Here is a 24,501-nt window from a genome sequence, read left to right on the forward strand (position 1 = left end):
GGGGGGGGGGGGTTGTTGGAAGACATGTGGGGCGGACTAGCTCTGTGCTGGGCGAACCCCAGCATGTCTGAGAAACTGATCGGAGGTGTGCTAAACCCCCAATGTTTTGTTGCGAGGCTCAATCTGGCCAAAACGTCATTAAGGATAAAACATAGAGGGGAATCCAAAGGGAGTCTCTACAGGTGTGGTGTGGAAGATGTCAAATATATCTGCCATTCACAGGGACAAAGAGGCTAGACTTAAGATGCCCATACACTAATGCGACTTCTTGGAGGGGAGAAGTCGCATACGATCACCCTTGAACCCCCCGGCAGCAGGATCGCATACGATACATCGTGTGAAGTCCTTTTGCATACAATGTATCCTATGCCACCCCAGCCAAATCTGCCGGTACGATATATTTATAGTGCAGTACTTCTAATCTAGCGGCTCCGATCCGATGCTCACGGGACAGCGCATCGGATCGGAGGTAAACCACATGCGATTTGACAGTTTTCATCCGATTTATCGGCCCGAAACGTCGTAATCGGATGAAATCGGGCAAAAACGCACTAGTTTATGGGCACCTTTAGTCTATTGGTTTTGGATAATACACACATCCTTTAAAAAAAACACACAGTTTGATATGTGCAGTAATTCAGTCTAGAGAAGAACATATTGATCTCATGAACTAAGGCATTCATATTTCCATGCTACCTGGCTGTCAGGTTTTATTAATGAGAATTTTTAGAAGCAAACATTTTGTATATAGCATTTTTATTGAGCATTAAACAAATGGTTTTTTTTAACACATACAGTAATTCTAATACTTTTTGCATATGAAATGGTTATAAGTTTACTTTTTCTTTGTGCTACTGCTGTAGCTTTGTGTTGTTTTTGGACAGGTCACTACTCGGTTGTGGACAGCTGCCTGTAGGTTCTGCTCATCTATAAGCGGATAAATAACGCATTTTATAAGTGCCATTAGGAGTTGCTTATTTAATTGTTTTTTCACCTGCTGTATACCATAGGCTAGGGATTCCCAAACTCTGCCCCCAAGATACCCTGACAGCCCAGGTTCTAAGGATGGCCCTCATTCCGAGTTGATCGGTCGCAAGGCGATTTTAGCAGAGTTACACACGCTAAGCCGCCGCCTACTGGGAGTGAATCTTAGCTTCTTAAAATTGCGACCGATGTATTCGCAATATTGCGATTACTAACTACTTAGCAGTTTCAGAGTAGCTCCAGACTTACTCTGCCTGTGCGATCAGTTCAGTGCTTGTCGTTCCTGGTTGACGTCACAAACACACCCAGCGTTCGCCCAGGCACTCCCACCGTTTCTCCGGCCACTCCTGCGTTTTTTCCGGAAACGGTAGCGTTTTCAGCCACACGCCCCTGAAACGCCGTGTTTCCGCCCAGTAACACCCATTTCCTGTCAATCACATTACGATCGCCGGAGCGAAGAAAAAGCCGTGAGTAAAATTACTTTCATCATAGTAAAGTTACTTGGCGCAGTCGCAGTGCGAACATTGCGCATGCGTACTAAGCGGATTTTCACTGCGATGCGATGAAAAATACCGAGCGAACAACTCGGAATGAGGGCCGATATCCATGCTTTTTCACAGATGGTCCTAATTAAATCGCCTGTGCATAAGCATGGATTATCCTTATAACCTGGACTGTTAAGAGTGCTTTTAGGACTGAGTTAGGAAAATACTATGCTTAGTAAAATGTTTCACCTGGTTAAATTTGTGTGAATAATTGTTTAACATTATGGGACTTCAATTATTTTCCTAAATCAGTACAGGAAAATTACTTCTCCCTTATGTGCATTCTCTGATGTCTAACAAGATTTGATTTATGTGTAAACCATTTCCCACACTCAGCGCACGGAAATGGCATTTCACCTGTGTGACTTCTCTGATGTGTAACAAGGGCTGATTTATAAGTAAAACGTTGGCCACACTCTGAACATGGAAAAGGTTTCTCTCCTGTGTGTATTCTCTGATGTATAACAAGATCTGATTTCTGTTTAAAACATTTCCCACACTCTGAACATGGAAACGGCCTCTCACCTGTGTGACTTCTCTCATGCATAACAAAATTTGATTTCTGTGTAAAACATTTCCCACACTCAGAGCATGAAAATAGTGCCTCACCTGTGTGACTTCTCTGATGTGTAACAAGGGCTGATTTATATGTAAAACGTTGGCCACACTCTGAACATGGAAATGGTTTCTCTCCTGTGTGTATTCTCTGATGTCTAACAAGATCAGATTTCTGTTTAAAACATTTCCCACACTCCGAACATGAAAATGGTCTCTCGTCCGTGTGATGTCTCTCATGCATAACAAAATGTGATTTCTTTGTAAAACATTTCCCACACTCAGAACATGTAAACGGCATCACACCAGCCTTAGGTAGCTGATGGGTAGTAAGCTCTGTATCCTGTGTAAAACATTTGCAATCTATAGAAAACGGCAAGATTGTGGCTTCTCTAAAATCTGTACTATATATAACAGTATCTGAGTTATCAGGAGAACGCTGTTCATGGTTAGATGGATCAGATGACATATCTGCACTGTGACGTATGGGATGTAAAATTGGGGTAATGGGATTTTCTTCTGGAGAATCCTGCGTGAAATTATCTTCTATTTTAAAGTCTGCAGATAAAATGATATATTCTTCCAAGATATTTCTTCCGTTACCTCCATCTGCTGGGAATAAAATAAATATATGTAATATGAATAGATCACTTTAACAATTTTACTTTGTCCAATAAACATTATGGTGAAAAATCCACAAATTACAATCAAATAGGTAAATTCAATGGGTGTAGTATGGTATGCCGGCGGCCGGGCTCTCGGATACCAGCATACCGGTGCCGGGAGGCCGACCGCCGGCATACGGACAGCGTGGAGAGCGCAAATGATCCCCTTGCGGGCTCGCTGCGCTCGCCACGCTGCGGGCACGGTGGCGCGTATTTTATTCTCCCACCAGGGGGGTAGTGGACCCCCATGAGGGAGAAAAAGTGTCGGTATGTCGGCTGTCGGGATTCCGGTGCCGGTATACTGTGCGCCGGGATCCCGACAGTCGGCATACTGAAGACCACCCAATTCAATATGTACAAGGTGTAATTTATAACTCATTGGGCAGTATTCAAATGATATATCATGCCCAATCTCCTTTCTAAAGGGATCCCTGTTATTGCGCATATTGCGCCCATAGTAATAAGGTTTAGCTGCGTAAAGAGATGGGCGTCCTCGCTACCCTAGAGGTAGTGAGCTGAAATTATTATACCACTCCCGTCAGCAGTAACAGAACAGGTGTGGAAGAGGGTGAAAAGAATTGAATACCGCCATCTTGGAAAGACACAAAGGGGGTTATTCAGAGTAGGTCACAGATTTTGTTAAAATAGCAAAATCTGTGACCAACTCTGACTAACACCAACTCTGAAGAAATCACATGCTGGGGGCAGCTGTGTGGCGCTGCTCCGCGATCGCAATTCAACTGCGAGTGCATCGCAAAAACCTCAAATAGAGGTTGACCCCTGCACAGTGTCCCAAAAATCACTCGTTTGCAATTTTCGGGATACTGCGATCAACTCTAAATAAACTCTAAATAGCCTGGTTCACATAAGTATTTATTTGAATTTAAAACTGAACTCTAATTGTTGTATTAAATACAATGTTACATTATATTTTGTAAAAATGGGTTCATTCATTTGAATTATATTTTATTATACCACATAAGAGAAATAAGCGAATTAACAACAGAAATGAAAGATGTGAAAAGAAAAGAGTGTTTAACACACTAGCGGAGCAGTTTTTTAGTTTTGTGCTCGTGTCTGTATAATTAGTTCAACATAGATCTGAAAATAGTTGGGAATAAAACAAAATAATGTAATTATACTGATATTCTGAAGTATGGGTCAATCCATGTCAAGTGGACTAGGGTTTCTCGCTATCTGGCTCCAGGTGGCGGCCATTTTGCCTTCTCCTCTGTACCCGCAGAGGCACAGGTGAGTCTGGGTTCTGCTACACCAAAGTGGTCACTCCTTTGCTGAGCGACAGCAAGATTGGGTGGCTAATCTTTGCAGCCAGCACTTGTGGGCCAGATAATTATAAATATATAAATATCTTTGCATTGGGTTCTTTCTCCCTCTTTTCTGCATTGAGAGAGCAGTCTATATCACAGCTCCAGTGGCAGTTATTTCAGATGCCTTACTGAAAGGAGTTCGATATAGAGAAGCAATAACAAGCATACAGGAAGGCATAGAGTAGTATTGTTATAGCCCTTGTGTTATCAGTTATTTCTCAGTGTTTTCTCATGTGCAATGCAAGGGCACCATCTAGTGTTTATTAAGACACACCGTACACCACCCATCGTCTTTTTTCTCTCTGCAGTTGAATTCTCATTTTCACACCGCCAAGACCGTCCTAATATGTTATCTGCAAACATCATATTTAATTAAGGAAGGACGGATCAGTCTCTATGTAATTATTGAAATCATACCGTTCTCTCCATAATGGGCTACCAATAGCCCTAATCATAACCTGTCGAATGAAGGGAAGGAAATCCAATCGTCATAAGAATCAATGCAAACCCCGAGATTCTCCGTTGTTACAATCTAAATTGGAGTATTTCCTAACCTCTCTGGGGGGTCTCTGCCTCTCCTCACCTCACCTTTTTGATATGGCAAATGCAATGGCGTCTTCCCCTTGATCATCCCCTTCAGCTTCTTCTAGCGACCTGGCTACTATTCTTCAACGCCTTGACTCTCTGTCTAATAAACTAGATCTATTGGCGTCTGAACAAGGACTCCGTGATGCTTTAAAAAAAAAAAAAAAAATGTTGCAGCCATCCAGGCTGATATCTCCCAAATAACAGAACGGCTTGTGGATTTGGAGTATATGAGTGAAAAGATGGATGGATATCACAGCTCCCTACATTCAATGGCCTCGGCGCAGCACTCTGAGCTGCGGCACATGTTAAATAGGCTGATTTGGACAATCGGGGTAGAAGGAATAAGTTGCGGATTAGGGGAATTCCCGAAGACATGCAGACTCAGGGGCAGATGTATTAAGCCTGGAGAAGTGATAAAGCAGTGATAAGTGCAAGGTGATAACACAGCAGCCGCTCAGCTCCTAACTGTAATTTTTCAAATCCGTAATGATTGGCTGGTGCGTTATCACTTGCGCTTAGCACTGCTTTATCACTTCTCCAGGCTTAATACATCTGCCCCTCAATACATTATAGCGGTTCTTATCAAATTATTTAATGACACCTCCAGACACCGCAATTATATTTGACAGAGTGCAGACAGCGAGACAAACCTCATGATATAATTTGCTCATTACACTATTTTACAGACAAGGTGTTGATGCTCCGCAAAGTGCTGTCCCTTCAAGGTATTGACTTTAATGCCTGTTTCGTACAGATATTCCAGGACCTTTCCTGGGGTACACTGCAGCAGAGATGTATGCTGGGTCAGTTGGTAGGTGAAACATAAAATAAAATACCGTTGGGTGTTTCTCATTGAGTGTCATTATTCATCACTACGGCAAATTACACTCCATGAAAGAGCCGGGAGATTTAACGGAGTTTTGCAAAAATCTCCAAAGTAAATCAGAATGGTCATCCTCTTTCTCCTGCTGGGATCCTCAGCCACTGCCTGCTCTCCCTGCTGATAAGAAATGGCATACAGAACAAGGGGGGGAAAAAGAGCCCTCAACGACCGCATGTCTCCTCTGATCGCATTACTTGATTTGCATTGGTTTTAATGTTGTGTAGTTTTCGCTTTCTTACAAGCACTAGTGATAAGCTTTCAGGGGACTACATATTTTATGATTGTTATCTGAAAGCTGTTTCTAGTGGCTCAGACAGGTGTGGTGTTAGGTTATGGCCTAGCACACTTTGATTCAATATATTACTACACTTTGATTCAATATATTACTACCTTAATTTATTATGGTTCTTTAAAGCAACTGTACTGTTCGCAACTGTTAGAATATGTTTCTATAGTTTCAATTGCTCTTGGTACTAACCACCTTTCTTTTCAGTTATCGAGATATGATTAAGTTGATGGTAGGGCATTAGTTGTCATATGAAAAAAATTTCAACAGATATATACTTTTGTGAACCTTTATGCCCCTAACTCAGGTCAACCTGCTGTCTTTTCCAAGATGTTATCATTCGTAGACTCGGTTCAACAGGGGATTGTTGTTGTAGGTGGTCATCTTAACTGGATATGTGACCCGCATTTGGAGACTTTACCTTTTTTTCACACCCACATAATGTCTATTCCAGAATAGATTAATTCTTAATTGTTGCATAGATATCTTCATCTCTCTACTCACTTTTCCATAGGTTCTGCCACCTGGTCAGACCACGCACCTGTATTTTTGCAGCTTTTGGATCCTGAGACTAAACCTAAGAGTTGGTATTGGAAACTAAATGAGAGTCTGATTCAGTTGCCCGAATATAAAGATATTATTGCCAAAACTACGAAGGATTATTTTGTGCTTAATGACACTTCTGAAGCCAGAAAATGTTCTATCTGGGAGGCTCACAAATGTGTAGTTCGGGGGAAACTTATACAATCGGGTTCCTTGGCGAAGAAACAGAGGGAAGCCCAAAAAGAGGCAATTATGTTTAAAATGTGAACTTTGGAGACGGCTCATAAGTCATCTCTAGACACGTCTGTAGGTGAGGAATTAGCTAAAGTACAAATTGCCTTAAATAAATTAACTGATGAGACAAATTTAGCTTTTAGAAAGTGTCGGCACAAATATTTTTATTTGGGGAACAAACCTGGTAGGCTCCTTGCTCGCTCCATGAAAGACCAGCGTACTATAACTGTTAGCGCTAAAATTAAGGACTCTCAGGATAGGGTCAGCTTCTTGACTGAACAAACTGCGAGCGCATTTCACAATTATTATTTAGCCCTTTTCTCCCTTTCTGACCCACTTTCTCCAGAGCAGGCTGAGTTGAGGGCCCTGGACATAGCAAACTATTTGGCTTCTATTGACTTCTCCAAAATCACAGAAGAGACGCAACTTCTTCTAGATCAACCAATCTCTTTAGAAGAACTGGAATCTGCCATCAAATCTACCCCAAACAGGAAAGTCCAGGCACTGACGGGTTTACTATCCTATATTATAAATTATTCCAGTCTTTCCTTGCCCCCCTGCTACTCCAGGCATTCAGTGAAATTGATGGGAAGAAAAAAATGTCTGCCTCAATGTTTGAAGCTATCATCCGTTCGAGTTATCATCCTATATCACTGCTTAATGTAGACCTTAAGCTGTATGCAAAAATACTAGCAAATCACCTTAAACCCTGGTTGGCCATGCTGAGTCACGATGATCAAGTAGGATGTGTTACTGGTCAAGAGGTGAAGGACAATACGAGTAAGGCGATTGACCGAATACATCACTCTATAGGTGTGTACTATGCGACAGGGCCTGTGGTCGGTATCGCAAGCATAGATGACTGTGCCTGCGATACTGACTATGTATGATTTTGGCTAAGTGACAATTTTGACTATACTTTTATACTAGATAGTCAAAATTGACTTGCCTGCACAGTCTATCTAGGCTTGCGATACCGACCTCGCGGGACTGCGCATCGGTATCGCAAGGTGACTTTCACCTTGCGATCTGCACTAACTTTTCTTGTGATTTTGACTATAAAGTCAAAATCGGAAGAAAAAAATCTTACAGTGTGTACACACCTTATGTCTTTTCTGACTCCTACAATTTTATTGTCCACTTAAGCAGAAAAAGCGCTTGCAATTTATGGGGGTGTACTTGAACACACAGCTCTGAGTACGCTAAATCTTGCAAGAATATTAGCCCTCCTTAGAACCTCTAGTGCTAGAGTTAAAGTTAACGGGACATTGTCTGAACATTTCTCCATTTTTAATGGTACTAGGCAGGAGTGCCCCTTATCCCCTATTATTTTTAAACTTTGTACGGATGCTCTCACACGGGCTATATGATGTTATCCAAATATTGGAGGTCTAAGATTGGGAGCCAAGGAATTCAAACTGGTCTTTTTTGCAGATGACTTACTAGCTATTGTCTCCAACCCCGTAATATCACTGCCCAGTCTCACTGGGGAATTCAAAAAATTTGTCTCATTGTCAAACTTCAAAATTAATGACTCCAAGTCTTGGCTCTCAATTTGAATACACCAGATTACATAGTACAGGGATTGCAAGCAGCCTTTCCTTTTCAATGGCATACATCTCAACTCCAATATCTAGGTATTCAATTGATTAAGAAGGTTAAAAATCTTTTCTGGGCCAATTTCTCCCCCCACTGACCTTTTCTTGGATTGGAAGGGTCAATATTATTAAAAATAGGAATTTAATACCTACCGGTAATTCCTTTTCTCGTAGTCCGTAGTGGATACTTTGTACTTTAGTACCAAGGGGGTATAGATTGGGTCCACTGGAGCCTGGCGCTTTAAAACTTTTAGTGTGTGTATGCTGGCTCCTCCCCTCTATGCCCCTCCTACTAGACTCAGTCTGGGAAAACTGTGCCTAAGGAGACAGACATAATATGAGAGAAGAACAATACAACAGTGGTGAGGCAACAAGCAACCCTGAATGAAAGGGGGTCGGCTAACCCGTACAGAGGGCAGCAACACCAACCTAAACCGGATAGCACAGCTATCCCAACAATAAAAATGGGACCGCAACGCCAGTCCAACCAAATACTTACACAGGTAAGCAGGAACGAAGCACTGAGGCGGGCGCCCAGTATCCACTACGGACTACGAGAAAAGGAATTACCAGTAGGTATTAAATTCCTATTTTCTCTTACGTCCTAGTGGATACTGGGGACTTGTACTTTAGTACCATAGGGAAGTCCCAAAGCTCCCATGCTGAGACCCCTGTAAAACCGCCTGACCAAACTGAAGGTCATCCTTGCCCAAGGTATCGAACCTATAGAATATGACAAACGTGTTCAAACCAAACCAAGTCGCAGCTCAGCACAATGAAGGGCGGAGACACCCCGGTGCAGCCGCCCAGGAAGAGCCCACCGACCTCGTTGAGTGGGACTGAATAGACGACAGCAAAAGGCAGAGCCGCTGAAGTACAGGCCTGTTGAATGGTCAACCGGAGCCAAGGAGCAATAGATTGCTTAGAGGCTGGCCGGCCAATCTTGGAGGCATCATAAAAGACAAACAGAGAGTCAGATTTTCGATAATGGGCCGTCCTTTTGACATAAATTTTCAGAGCTCTGACCACATCCGAGGACTCAGGACCAAGGGAAGCGTCTGCTTCCCAGTTGTCCACTCCTGGAATGAATATGGCCGAGATGGCCCTTGCGTTGGCCTCCGCCCAGAAGAGGATCTTTGACATCTCTCATATCGCCGCTCTGCTTCTTGTCGGTTTATGTACGCCACCGCCGTGGCGTTGCTCGATTGATCCTCGATCGCTTCACTCTTCAGGAGATGGGAGGCTTGTAGAAGGGCATTGTAAACTGCCCTGAGTTCCAGTATGTTTAATCTGTAAAGTCGATTCCTGAACTGACCACAACCCTTGGAACTGGACCCCTTGGGTCGCCGCTCCCCAACCCCGGAGGCTGGCATCCGTTGTCAGTAGAATCCATGAGTGGATATTGAAACATCTGCCCTCTAGCAGGTGAGGAATTTGAAGCCACCATGATAAAGAAATACGGGCTTTCGGAGATAGGGTCACATCCTGATGCATATGCAGGTGAGAACCTGACCACTTGTCCAGCAGATCCAGTTGAAATGGCCGTACATGAAACCTTCCGCATTGGATTGCCTCGTAAGCAGCCACCATCTTGCCCAGTAATCTGATGCAAAGATGTATAGACACCCTACGAGGACTGAGTACCGAGCAGATAACCGAGGCCTTGTCCATCAGGAGAAACAGCTTTTGAGATACCGTGTCTAGTATCATTCCCAGGAACTGAAGATTCTGGGTCGGTTCCAGGTTGAGATTTCTGGAAAATTTAAGATCCACCCATGATCCATGAGTAGGCAGGTAGTAAGATCGATGCTGTGTAGCAGACGTTCCCTGGACACAGCCTTTATTAGGAGATCGTCCAAGTAGGGGATTATGTTTACTCCCATCATGCACACTTGCAGCATTATCTTCGCCATGACCTTGGTGAAGACCCTCGGAGCTGTGGATAATCCAAAGGGTAAGGCCTGAAACTGGAAATGGTCGTCCAATATGTTGAACCTTAGGTAAGCCTTATGAGGGGGCCACATGGGAATGTGAAGGAAAGACACCTAGAAACACCAGGAACTCCCCCTCCTCCAGAGCGGACACCACCGCCCTCAGGGACTCCATCTTGAATTTGAACACCGCAGATACAGGTTGAGAGACTTCAGATTCAAGATGGGGCGCACAAAAAGACTGGACTGAAAACCCCTGTTGCGTAACGGAGGAGACACAGGAACCACCACCCCTGTCTGCAAAAGTTTTTTAATAGCCTCTTGCAAGGTAACTTTTGCTGTGGGTAAAGCTGGTAAGCCTGACTTGAAAAACCTTTGAGGAGGGAGTGTTTGGAATTCCAGCCAGTATCCGTGGGAAATGAGGTCCCTCACCCAAGGTTCCCGGCAGGACTCCGCCCACATGTGGGCGAAGTGTTGAAGGCGAGCACTTACCTGAAAGTCGCCTTGTCGCTTGGGCCAACCGTCACGCAGAGGGTTTCGTGGCAGGGGATCCGGTGGTCTGGTCCAGGGAGACAGCAGGTGCAGGTTTACGGGACTTACCACGAGATCCTCTGGAAGTGGGGGAGACCCCTCGGCCCCTGCCTCTGAACCTTTCCACACGAAAGGACTGCAAGGTGGGTCCGGTGTAAGAACGTCTAGCAGCTGGTGCAGCCGACGGCAGATAGGTAGACTTACCCGACGTTGCTTGGGAGATCCATTTATTCAATTCGTCTCCAAACAAGGTATCACCTGCAAAGGGAAGATTTTCTACACCCTTTTTGGAATCAGCATCCGCCGCTCATTGGCGTAACCACAGAGCTCTACGCGTTGAGACCGCCACAGCAGTAGTGCGGCCATTAATCTTACGCAACTCCTTTATATCCTGTATATGTTACAGCAGAGTAACTACCTCATCCCGGGGTAGAGAGTCTAAACCAACAATAACATTATCAGACCACTTTACCACAGCCCTGGAGATCCACCCACAAATTATTGTGGGGTGCTGTGCTGCGCCTGCTGCGGTATAAATGGCCTTGAGCGTTGCCTCAATTTTACGATCAGCAGGCTCCTTCAGGGATACAGCCCCAGGGACAGGCAGTACCAATTTATTTGACAGTCTGGATACAGACGTATCAACCGACAGGGTTTTCCCAGACCTTCCTATCCTCATCTGGAAGGGGAAAGGTAGATAAAAACCTCTAAGGAATCTTACATTTTTTATCAGAGTTTAACCAAGCCTCCCTGGCCAGGGAGTTTAACTCTTTAGACACCAGAAAGGTAGCTGAACTCTTGGGTCGTACATTAAAGTATAACTCCTCATATGGTTCCTCCTACGGGACGGTATGTGAAGGACCTCCCTTATAGCAAAAATGAGAGCCTCCACCCCAGGGGACAGAGAGCTATCCTCGTCCATATCATCATCATCCACAATTGGGTGATCAGAATCGGACAGTAAAACCTGTGGCAGTGAGCGTTTGTGTGAAGCCACTAGAGGGGGCTGCGAAGCCTTCCTGGAATCTGCCGCCTTAGCTACACAATCAATTGAGTGTTTTAATACCTGTATCTCCCTTTTAGCTGCAGCTAGTTCAGAACTGACATTGTGAAACATGCTCTTAAAGCTGTCCAACCAGTCAGGTGCCTGTGAACTGGGCACTTGAGCAGACGAGGAACACTGCTCACACATGAGCTGAAGACGGGGTAGAATTACAAGCAGCACACATAACCAAGTCTTCAGACATTATACAGGAAACAAGAGCGCGGCCCGTTGCCCAACATCCCAGACAGACCCTAGAGAGCGACACTGAGGAGCGGACCCAGCACACAGATTACAGCAGCACAATGTGTGAAAATATGTGTATGTAAAATCAGTGCAGCGGTGTTAGCGCTGACGCGCGCCCCCCTGTCTATGACCCAGTCTGTAACAGCGTGGGTCCTGGAGGAGCAGCGTGCATGCAGCCTTGGTGATCTGCACCAGCAGGAAAATGGTGCCTTCCCGCCACTGGTCCCGCTCCAGATTATACTGGCCACAAGTGTAAAAGACATCGGAAATGTCATTTACAGTCCACACAAAGCCTTAGATGACAGTGAGCACTGCGGGGCTGAGCCAGTTCTGTCCGCGGCAGGCACCGCAGCTCCGGGCCCGTGACCGCTGCGTGACATACCACCTTACTGCACCGGGGACCCGCTAACTGGGACCCTGGTGTAACACTCACCGCACCTGGTCTTCGGCATCTGTTAGAGGGTGGCGGCTAGCTGCTGGTGTGGGCACACATACTAACGATGTGTGATCAGTACCTCAGGAGCTCAGTGTCCTGCCAGCTGGGATTACGGAGCATTAACCCTCAGGAGGTTGGTTCGGTCCCCCCTCTAAGTCCCACAAAGCAGGTAGTCTTGTCTGCCAAACAGAGCTACCTAACTAAATGAAAGTTAAATGAAAAAAAATCTCTGGAGCTCCAGAGAAGTGCACCTGGCACATTTTTCTAAACTGAGTCTGGTAGGAGGGGCATAGAGGGGAGGAGCCAGCACACACATACATACACTAAAAGTTTTAAAGTGCCAGGCTCCAGTGGACCCAATCTATGCCCCATTGTACTAAAGTACAAGACCCCAGTATCCACTAGGACGTAAGAGAATGAATATTCTTCCACAAATGTTATACTGCCTGCAGGCACTGCCTATTATGATACCGGACACTTTTTTAAAGGAATTACAGAAATTGGTGTGGGATTTTATTTGGCACGGTAGGAAACCTAGGTTTCACCATGAGACTTATTTTCGCACTAAATCTTCCGTAGGAATACAATGCCCACATTTTCTGTATTATCACCAGGCAGTACATTGGAGTAGAGTTATAGCTTGGTATAGAACTACTCCAGGCAGACAATGGGTTCTAGTAGAGCAATCATGTTGTCCCACCCCCTTACAAGCCCTACCCTGGCTGTCATCTTTGGAGGAAGCTATGAACCCTTTCTCCTATATAAATGGTTCCCTCTCTCTTCTTCCTCTAAGGACTGGACGCTAGCGCCTTTAAACTGTGGAATGTTCGGGAACTCCTTAAAGCATGCCATCTTTTCTTGTGGTGAGGTGCTGCGTCCCTTCCCAGAGTTACAAGAGGAAATGGAACTGCCATGATTGGAATGTTGGCATTACATTCAACCATGTTAAGAAGCTGAATAAGTAAGGTGCATTATGTAGGGACCTTACCCCTTTTAAATCATTATGTACACGACAGACACCTATTCTTCATGTTATCTCCATATTATACAAGTTTTTAGCAGGTTTCTTTACTTCTCTCCCCAAATTCACAGCGGCCTGGAATGCAGATCTGAACGTTTCCCTCAACAAAAAAACAAATGGTCACAGGTCTTTCAATACTTGTATGCCTCCTCAGAGTGTCTCTGTAATAGAGGTTCATTATAAGGTGGCAACTAAATGGTATAGATGTACTAGTGTTGAGTAAGATGTTTCCAGGCCTATCCAGTGCCTGTTGGCGGTGTAATGGAAATCAAGGATCTCCAGCCCATATCTGGTGGTCATGGCCAAACCTAAGCCCTTTTTAGTCTCAAATGATCTAGATTGCAAAGGATATTATAGGAGTGTGTCCCAGAGGGTCCAGAGTTTTGGATTCTTGATGTTATCTCCTGGCCCATTTCGAAATACAAAAAAATCCCTCATGAATAGTGCTGCTAAGGTGGTAATACCAGTTCTACTCATAAATGTACTTATTTTACAGGTGTATGTGGACTTCAGTTTGGTTCTCTCTGTTGCTTCGTCCTGTGGAGACCTGAGTAAACCCCCTTCCCCTCTTCCTACCTTGTTCTCTCCTCTTTCTCTCTTCTTATGGGATGAATCCTACTCTACTTTACACAACAAAAATGTATGAAGCATTTTGATGTTAACATCCTGTACTTTCTATTGTTGACATAGAGGAAGTGCTCGAAGTGGGCCGGTATACACCGGTATGGCATCCCGGCACTTTGAGCACTGAAGACCCCCGCCGCCGCCTTTCCAATTCCGTGCTGTTCAAGCGCCAATTGGAGCTCTGCAGGCAATCAGATTCAAATGGTGGACCTCACCAGAGACGCACTGCCGCTGACGGGGCCTTTTCCTCCTCACCACCGCCGACTACAGCCTCTGCACCGCCGCTGACCACAGCCCCCTCCGCTGTTCATTAAGTAGTTACCCTGCTTCCCTATGCCCCTCCTTCTTTTTCTTTCTCTTTCATCCACTAGGGGACACTGGAGCATTCCATTAGACATTAGGGGTGTGAAGCTTGCAAATGGAGGTGTGGCACAATCCAAAAATTAGCATTGTCTGCACAGCCGGCTCCTCCCCCTTCACATCCCTCTTGCCTCAGTTTGGAAAATTGTGCCAAGGAGGTAACAGGCACTGAAGGGAGCTCTTGTTCCCATGAAGAATTATTCTTGTTTATTATTTTTTTTTTCCTTTCTTTTACTAGCCCAATCCCTCCTAACCAAAAGGAGGGTGCAGGCTTAAGAGATCAGAATGGTAAATGCCCGATCCCACCTAAATGAAAGGGGGTGCAGGCTTTACCAGATGAAAAGGCTGCGTCCCCCTAATAAAAGGGGGACAAAGCCCAGGAGTGGAGACAAGGATTCCTGCTGAAGGAGTCTGCATCTCCTTACCAGCAACTGTGAGTAAAGAGGGTTTTTAATATAGAAGAAGGCCCCACAGGAGGTTAGTGTAGCATCTTTAATTTCCCCCCCACCTCTCCTCTACTCCCCATGCGATCCAAAAAATGGTGCGGCTGTGCCTCAACATACTTTACTTTCAAACAGTGTTTCACTCAGGACTCAGGAGCGGCGCCGCTACGGGAGGAGTAAGAGAAGTCCCGTAGCGGGCGTCGTCCGGGATGAATGAGGCGCCGCTGCGGGTCTGAGGAGACAGTTGGGGAGACTAGCAGGGGCGCAGCTACGGGACTTAGTGACAGGTCCCGTGGCGTGCGTTACCGGGGGAGACAGTGGCAGCGCTATGGGACTTGGTGAGCGGTCCCGTAGCATGCATCGCCTTTTCAGAGAGCCGCGGAGAAGTCCTGGAGAGACGCAGCTACGGGTCTTAGCGGCCCCGTAGCGTGCGCGCGCAACACACCATAGAGGCTGCGGTGTCCCACGCGGCTGAGGAGAGCCTTCAGCCGTGTGTGGAAAAAGGGGCTGTAGCTCAGGAAATAGAGCTCCCGACCACTGAAGTTAACTGTCACAGTAACATAAGGGGCAAGTGCTTAGCAGACATAAGCGCGCATCCCCATATTGGTTTTAAAGATAGTTACTGTATATTTAGCTCAGGATGTGACAAAAAAATGTCAGTGTCGGCCATTTTAAATATTTCTTCCTGGCGCCATTTACGGGGAAGGGTAGCCCTCCCCCCACCCCTCCTTGTATAGCAATCATAAGAGAAAGATGTTTCAGGTGTAGCAATAGCTCCCTCTGCTGGTGATAACATAAATTCAGTAATGTGAGATCTCCTGAACAAAATACATTTACATACCAATTATATTTTCAAGGGACTTCTCTTCTAAAGATACTGACGAAAATACAAGGAAGCAAGCGGATCCCAACTCTCCCATCGTAGCTGATTGACAGTTGAGGTTTGGGGGTTGTATGTCGGCTTATTCATTTTGTTTATTTCTTGATTTCTTTATTTTTTATTTGATTTTTATAAATATAAGTTTGATCTGTTCTGGTTTCTATATAAAAAAGGAGAACAGTGTTTCCAGCCCGATCCAATAGCTTTGCTTCCGTCGTTTCGAACGGCCTTTCTCTTCCTAGTTTAAAGGGTGAAAGCGCCGCAAAATACCCTGGTAGGGAGTTTCAATGACAGGTCTAAAGCAGACCTCCAAGAGGGCAGAGACCGATTTTGTTTGTACGGACTGTACCGAAGCACGCGGGTTGGCCAACTCCTGCTTGGGAGGGAGGTTCCACCTGGGAGCAGTGCTAGATCTCTATCAACTTGTACATAGAATCTCCAATGAGATGCCTGAATCCCGCACGCAACAAATTAATGCTGCTTGGATTTTCCAAGACAATTAAAAAGATTTCTCATCAGGTTAACGCTCCAGCACAGGAAGGTAACAGTGTGCAGGGCGGTTAAAAGACCTATTCCTGTTGTAACGGGAGGAGGATGAGGCTTTTCTCATTAATATACAAGGGTGAGTTGTTTACACTAGACGCCAATTGTCCACAAAGGACGCGGCAATCTCAGGTCTTGATTATTTCATCACAACAAGCTGAGATCCTAAAACCTTAAAGAGCCAGTAGCTGCGGAGGTTTCGGATCTCAAGAGCGCGTTCCGCAGCATCTCCCATTCCTAAATTCCTCCAGTCTTTAATGGAGGAGTCCTGGAACCAACCTGACAACCGTGTTCAATTTCCAGCAAGGTTTTTAGTAACTGATCCCCTAACTAAGGGTATAATGAATAAGTGGGAGATTCCACCGGTAGTGGAGGGTCCCCAGATAGGTTGTCAAGGAAAACAATCTTACCGTTACCTAAGGAAACGAAGTAGAAAGGTCACCCACCTTTAAAGTAAATTTTTGTAGCAGATGCAGCACAGAGAGAGCACCAATAGTGACACATAGGTAAACAAATTCCAGCACAGAGAAGGGAGGCAGTTAAAGAGAGAGAAAGAGGAGGAAAGTATGGAGGAATGCGCAGAGGGCCCATCAATTCCCTAATATGAGAAGGAAGCAGTGTCGGTCTAAAATAATTGGGGAGGAGTTTCAGTGGGCAGGCACAGCACCTCTTTACACACTGTCCGGTTGTACTATTAAGTTAGATTGAGGGGGGTCGCTGGGGGAGGGGTTGCGAAAGTAATGGGAGCCCTCGTCACCTGTAACAAACTGTTGCCATAGAGACCAATTTTTCCTGTGGAGAGGGTGTGCTATCGAGGGGAGGGATATATTCAGTTTACATATGGAAGTGGTGATTTGTTTTGTGGATTACTTTTAGTAAGGTAGGGGGCGCAGGTTGTTTCCAGAGTTGGGCCAAGTTAGAGCGAGCGGCAATTAAAATGTGGCCTAATACATATCTGCTAGAGGGGGGGACAGAGGAGGGAACAATGTGTAATAACACGAGGGCAGGGTCCGGGGTTAGGGAAGTATCGAGAACTCTATTAATCAGGTCAAAAACTGCAGACCAATATTCAAGAAGGTATGGACAGGACCAAAATATGTGGAAGATGTGTCCCACAGAGCCGCACAGCCTCCAACATTTATTACTGCAGGAGGGCCAAAATCTGTGCAGTCGGTCGGGGGTCAAATATATTCTGTGGATTAGTTTTACGTGCATCTCGGTGTGGTTCAAGCAACGGGACATGGAGTGGGAGGCTAAGAAGACTTTTCGCCAATCAGTCGGAGATAACGTTCTGCCCAAATCTGATTCTCATTTCAATTGTGCATTAGATTTGGAGGGGGAAATAGGAGTAATCAGTAGTTTATACCAGAACGTGATATCACCTCTAGATTTATTTAAGGAGAGACGGGAGAAAATCAGTCCGATGACAACGCGGTATTGGGAATCGATCTCCAGGACGTTAGCGCAGCTTGTGTGGATGGAAGCAGGTGTGGGAAGGTGGGTCGGAGCGTTTTGGGTACGCGGAATAGATCTGTGTTGGGAAGATCCAAATTGCAATGCTGGAAAATGGGTATTATTCCGGATTGAGATGGCTAGAGGTTCAATTGATAAGACAAAATTAGGGGAGAAAGAGGACACCCTTGTCTGGTACCGTTGGTGATTGGAAAGGAGTCGGAAAGGAATCCATTGCTGAGCACCCGGGCCGTGGGGGAACTATATAGCGCCAAAACAGAGGACAGATACGATCTCTAAAGCCAAAACGAAGAAGAACCTCACGCATATATGTCCAAATCAATCTATCAAAGGCCTTCTCAGCGTCCAGGGACAGCAAGAGAAGGCCCTGGTCATTTGAGAGTGAGTCGATCAACTTAAAGACTCTGCGCGTATTAGCTGACGCTTGTCTCCCAGGTACAAAACCTGTTTGGTCCGGGTGCACCAGCAATGGAAGAAATCGGTTAACCCGGGTCGCAATCAACTTGGCATACAGTTTAATGTCGCAATTGAGCAGTGCTATAGGTCGATAGTTGTGTACGTAGGCCGGATCCTTGCCAGGCTTGGGAATGGTAACTATACGTGCTTCTAAGAGTTCTGGCGGGAGGGTGCCCAGAGCCGAGAACGCGTTGAATAGGGCAGTCAAGTGGGGGGTGAGGGTGTCCTGGAATGCAATATAAAAGTCAGCAATAAACCCGTCCGGGCCAGGGGCCTTGTTTCGGGGAGAGGTTTTAATAGCATCAGAGATTTCAGCAGGGGACCATGGGGCATTAAGTGCGGACAACTGCTCTGGAGTGAGAGTGGGAAAGGGAAGATCATCTAGGAAAGAAGATATAGAGAGAGGAGTGGGTTGGGGGGTTGAGGAGTCAGCCAGCAAGTTATAAAGTTTGGCATAGTATTGTGCAAACAGGTTTGTTATATCCTTAGGGTTTAAGACCTTTTGTTTTGAGGGGGAGTAGAGGAATTTGATTTTGTTTCTAGCCTGCTGGGCTCGTAGTTTGCGGGCTAGCAGTCTAACAGATCTATTCCCAAGGAGATAAAATTTTTGCCTCATCCTATTCAATGCCGCTTGGGTACGAGCAAGCAGTAGTTGTTGGAGAAGACTACGTACATTAGATATTTCCTTTTTAAGAAGTCTAGAAGGATTAGCTATATTCTCTGCTTCAAGGTCAAATCAGTTCACTTTCTAGTTTCGACTGCAATTGGAGGGCTTGTTTTTTTGAGGGTGGCACCAGCTTGAATAACCGAGCCATGAGTAACCGCTTTAAAAGGCACACCAATGGTTCACAGTAGAGGTGTCTAGAGGGGAATTAGTTGCCAAATAAGAGTGTATGGAGTCAAGGAGAAGTTTCTTAGACAGGGGGTTGTTAAGGAGGTAAGGATAAAGGCGCCACTGTCGCAAAGGGTGCTGGGTGTCATGAAGGTTCCATTTCCAGAGGACGGGGGCGTGATCGGACCAGGTGATTGGAAGGATATCTATATCCCTAGTCCTCTGTAGCGACCATTTATCACACAGAATCAGATCTATTCTGGAATAGGAGTTGTGAACTGAGGAATGGAATGTATATTCCCGACCTATGTCCCTCTTTCTTTCCCTCTGTCATTGCTGTCACTCTCCATGTCCCTATGTCCCTGCTGTCACTCTCCCTGTCCCTAAATTTTTCCTCATACTGTGTGGCATAATGTACATTTTGGCTCATAGTGTATGGCGTAATGTGAATTTTGGCTCATACTGTGTGGCATAGTGTGAATTTTGGCTCATACTGTGTGACAATGTGTAAGGGGCACCAGTACTAGATAGTTTAAGGGGTACTACTACTGTGGTGCATAATGTGTATAAGGGATATATTGTGTGGTACACTACACTTAATGACACGCCCCCTTTTGAGTGGCCACAACCCCTTTTCCAGAGCGTGAATGCCGAAGGCGCGCACATAATTACAACCTTCACTTTTCCATACCCCCCACTTCAAAATTTCCACTTAAACACTGTATATAGGTGTATTGTACTATGCATTCTTAAATAAAAGAATATATAAAAAAAGAAGGGCGAAATCAGGCTTTAAAATTAGGTCACTTTCGGCTTACATAGTGCTTAATATTATAGAGAACGAGGCATCCACGTATTCCTTGCCCTGTGGTTCCCTACGGAACTCACACAGATTGTTTTTTATAAATTTATTAGGCTACCTATATGCGAGCGGTGGCTTTTTTATGGGAGTCGCTATGCTGGTAATGGCTTGGTCCTCTCTGTTCACCAGCTTCTTGATTTCCGGTGTGTTAGAATCAAAAAATGCTCATTTTGGTCTGGAATTCTTTTGTTCAGGTTTTTCTGAACGTACTCTCCCCTAGGAACGGCTTTTGAATGTCCCATGGTCCAGTGTACCCCAGATTAGATGAAAGTGAAAACTTAATTTTTCTACGTTCTGTTAAATCCCTTTCTAACCCTTACGCTCAGTTCTTTTGTTCGTGAGTTTGGTAGGTTTGGGTGCAGTAATCCATTACCCCTTCAGAAACTCACAGTAATGAAAAACCATCACAGAAGCTGAAAAACTCCACCGTTTAAGTAAATCAACAGTTTCCTCCATAAACTTTCCATATTGGAGTTGCTTTGACTTTTTCACCAGTGAGGCGTAATAACCGGCTCATGTCATTAATGGGGGACCAGTGCTATCGGTGTCTGCTGCCGTTTTATCTCCAGCTGCGTGTGTGTGTGGGGGGGGGGGTGGTATCGTCCGTGTCTGGGAGGAAGGAAGCGGAGGCGGGCGGTGAGTGAACTAGCTGACCCGCTGGAGACCAGCACTACCACTCCTAAGCAGTAGCGGATTTACTGCTAGGCAATCCAGCTCTGAGCAGGCCCCCTGGGACCCGCCGGGCCCTAGGCTGCTGCCTTTGTTGCCTAGCTGTAAATCTGCTACTGCCAACATGCCACAAAGCACACTGTAGGATATGATAAGCACTGATTAGTTACTATAGTGTAGCCACACTAACCATGATAGCCAATACACTTACCACATAAGTAATACGGGGAGAGCAGTACGAGGACACAGTAGCTGGAGGCGCTTCCTGGCAGAAGCTAGTAAGCCAGTACACAAGAATGATAGAGCACCATGACATAACAATGTGGAGAGAATATAGTGACGCAACGCAGAAGCTAGTAAGCCAGTACTCAATATCACTTAGTATGTTAGCTGGGTAGTGGGGGTGGTAAACACCAAACTTTCCACTCAACTTTATTTTTTACTACAGATTCTATCATAAATGGCAAATGTATATAGTGGCCACTTCTGGGCAACTAGTAATGAATTTGTTATCAGCTACTGGAGAGTATGTGACAGTAGAGTATGTAATTACATGCAATACATGATGTCATGGTCATTTCTTCTCCAGTAACGGATGTACAATGCTGTTACTCCCCACCTCTGCTGTACCAACATTATTAGTACTTGTGAGGATAGGGGTCCTATACAGACTGACCACTGGAACCGTATAAATGGATTTCTGATACACTCCACAGGAACGGCAGGTAGGACAACACTGTCCAGGTGGGTAACGCAATCTGCTAGATGACAAGGTGATACTCCAAAAGCAAGTATCTAGGTGACAGGTCCCAAGGTGCAGCACTCACAGAGTCCCAACCATACAGTCTTATTACTGAAGGTGCAGCACTCACAGAGTCCCAACCATACAGTCTCATTACTGAAGGTGCAGCACTTGCAGAGTCCTACCAGACAGTCTTATCACTGAAGGTGCAGCACTCACAGAGTCCCAACCATACAGTCTCATTACTGAAGGTGCAGCACTTGCAGAGTCCCAACCATACAGTCTTATCACTGAAGGTGCAGCACTCACAGAGTCCCAACCATACAGTCTCATTACTGAAGGTGCAGCACTTGCAGAGTCCCTACCAGACAGTCTTATCACTGAAGGTGCAGCACTCACAGAGTCCCAACCATACAGTCTCATTACTGAAGGTGCAGCACTTGCAGAGTCCTACCAGACAGTCTTATCACTGAAGGTGCAGCACTCACAGAGTCCCAACCATACAGTCTCATTACTGAAGGTGCAGCACTCACAGAGTCCCAACCATACAGTCTTATCACTGAAGGTGCAGCACTTGCAGCGTCCTGCCAGACAGTGTATTACTAAAGGTGCAGCACTCACAAAGTCCAACCAGTCTATCACTGAAAGTGCAGCACTCAGAGTCCCAACCATACAGTCTATCAGTAAAGGTGCAGCACTCGCAGAGCCAAACCATGCAGTCGTATCACTGAAGATGCAGCAATCACAGAGCCCCAACCATACAGTCTACCACTAAAGTTGCAGCACTCACAGAGTCAAACCTATCACTGAAGGTGCAGCATTCCCAGAGTCCAACCATACAGTCTATCGCTGAAAGTGCAGCATTCCCAGAGTCCCAACCATACAGTCTATCACTGAAGGTGCAGCACTCACAGAGTCCCAACCAAACAGTCTATGGTGGTCATTCCGAGTTGATCGCTCGCTAGCAGTTTTTAGCAGCCGTGCAAACGCTATGCCGGCTCCCACTGGGAGTGTATCTTAGATTAGCAGAAGTGCGAACGAAAGGATCGCAGAGCAGCTACAAAATAATTTTGTGCAGTTTCAGAGTAGCTTCAGACCTACTCAGCTCTTGCGATCACTTCAGACTGTTCAGTTCCTGTTTTGACGTCACAAGCACGCCCTGCGTTCGCCCAGCCATGCCTGTGTTTTTCCTGACACGCCTGCGTTTTTTCGAACACTCCCTGAAAACGGTCAGTTGACACCCAGGAACGCCCTCTTCCTGTCAATCACTCTGCGGCCAGCAGTGTGACTGAAAAACTTTGCTAGACCTTGTATGAAACTGCATCGTTCGTTGTAATAGTACGATGCGCGTGCACAATGCGCCGCATATGCAGAAGTGCTGTTTTTTTGCCTGATCGCTGCGCAGTGAACGAAAGCAGCTAGCGAACAGCTCGGAATGACCCCCTATTTCTGGAATCCTAAACATAGATTTTCCCCTAGTATCACCTCTAACAGTGGTCTCTCCCTCCTGACCAGCACAACTCTACAACTCAGCACAACAACCTGGTGGAGGTCTCATACACACAGCATAGTCTCATGGTGGGAACATCTGCATGTTATCTTACAGCATCTCAGGCGGCAAATATCAGAGCACACTATGGCCTGGCTGCACGAGGGCATTAAGCTGCTACATTTAACTACCTGAGGACAGAGCTACCTCCCTGATATGAGACCAGCAGGACCTCCTGCGAGGATGGAAACAAGAGCTACTGTATAATAGTGAATAATAGTGAATAATGTAATTAAAGCACAATCTATGACAAGCGGTATACACATAACATTAACAATAATAGCGACTAGTTCACAAAGTCCAGAGATGCAACAGTTTAATATGAGCCAAAATGCTGAGTCTGTAATAAGAGACCAGGGTTAAATGTAAATATTATTCTAATAACATATAATATTAGTTAGTATATTAGTTTGTAATAATTACTCACCTGTGCGGATATCTGTAGGGATTTCCTCCTTCTTACACTGCTGATCACCCCTCACATACGTCTCTTCTTCCTCTATATCTTCTGCCTTAGTATCAGTCACATACGTCTCTTCTTCTTCTCCTTCTATATCTTCTGCTTTTATAACAGCCACATACATCTCTTCTTCTCCTTCAATATCTTCTAAATTTATATCAGTCACATACGTCTCTTCTCCCTCTATTTCTTCTGCGTTTACATCAGTCACATACGGCTCTTCTTCTCCCTCTATATAGTCTGCCTTGTTATCAGCAACATATGTCTCTTCTTCTCTCTCTATAACTTCTGCCTTATTTTTAGTCAAATCTTCACTCTAAATAAACAAATATTAACATCTGATTTCAGTGAGAGGAAACATATATATTGTATTAGGGTATCAGTATGATTTACCTACAATCAAAATCTCGACGGTCAAAATACCGACAACAACTGACCGATGGTCAAAATACAGACAAGGTCAAAATACTGACATTTTAAATGTCGACAGGGTCAAAATACCGACATTTTGAATGTCGACAGATCGAAAAGTCGACACAGTTTTAAAACATGGTGTGTATGTCAACATTGGTCGACATGGACACCGTATAAGTGTACCGCATCCCCTTCACAGCTACGGGCAAGGTGCAGCGCTGCGCTCGGCACACTATTATATTCCCCCTCCACATCCACTGGGATGGTAAGGTATGAACAAGTAGGTTTCAATGACAAAATCATGAAAAACTCATGTCGATTTTTTGACCTGTCGACATTTGAAATGTTGGTATTTTGATCATGTATATATTTTGACTTTATCGGTATTTTGACCATCGGTCAATGGTTGTCGGTATTTTGTTCGTCGGGATTTTGATTGTAAGTAAATTGACTGCATCCCTGTATAACACACACAGCTCTTCTATAGATATTTGGTGAGACCCGAAATATCATCTACCTGATCCTCCTGTGGGGTCCTGTGATTCTCCTCTGTACAATCCTGTGAATAAAGAGGACGGGGACATCTCTCTGGGTTATCTCTGTAACTGGGTCCATCTGTAGGAGATAAACAGAGACTGAGTATATTGTAAATATGTGTTCTCCCTGCACAGTAAATTAAAGTCTCCTGTTACCCAGTGATATGAGAGGCCGGTGATTCTCCATCATCATGTCCTTGTACATATCCTTGTGTTCTTCTATATACTCCCACTCCTGCATG

General features: G+C 45.2%; 1 protein-coding gene across 1 annotated transcript in view; it reads right to left on the reverse strand.

Annotated features, from left to right (window-relative positions):
- Positions 1 to 739: 739 nt before the first annotated feature.
- The window catches only part of LOC135057194 (oocyte zinc finger protein XlCOF7.1-like), a 192,283-nt gene continuing 168,521 nt past the window's right edge, over positions 740 to 24,501 (reverse strand). The window contains exons 11-14 of the mRNA XM_063963090.1: positions 24,416 to 24,494; positions 24,241 to 24,338; positions 23,277 to 23,625; positions 740 to 2,696 (exon numbers count right to left, since the gene is read on the reverse strand). Coding sequence (XP_063819160.1) covers positions 1,792 to 2,696; positions 23,277 to 23,625; positions 24,241 to 24,338; positions 24,416 to 24,494 — 1,431 coding nt within the window. The 3' untranslated portion in view covers positions 740 to 1,791. The remainder of the gene's footprint in view (positions 2,697 to 23,276; positions 23,626 to 24,240; positions 24,339 to 24,415; positions 24,495 to 24,501) is intronic.

Source organism: Pseudophryne corroboree, chromosome 3, assembly GCF_028390025.1.
Source record: "Pseudophryne corroboree isolate aPseCor3 chromosome 3, aPseCor3.hap2, whole genome shotgun sequence".
Classification (NCBI taxonomy): Eukaryota; Metazoa; Chordata; class Amphibia; order Anura; family Myobatrachidae; genus Pseudophryne; species Pseudophryne corroboree.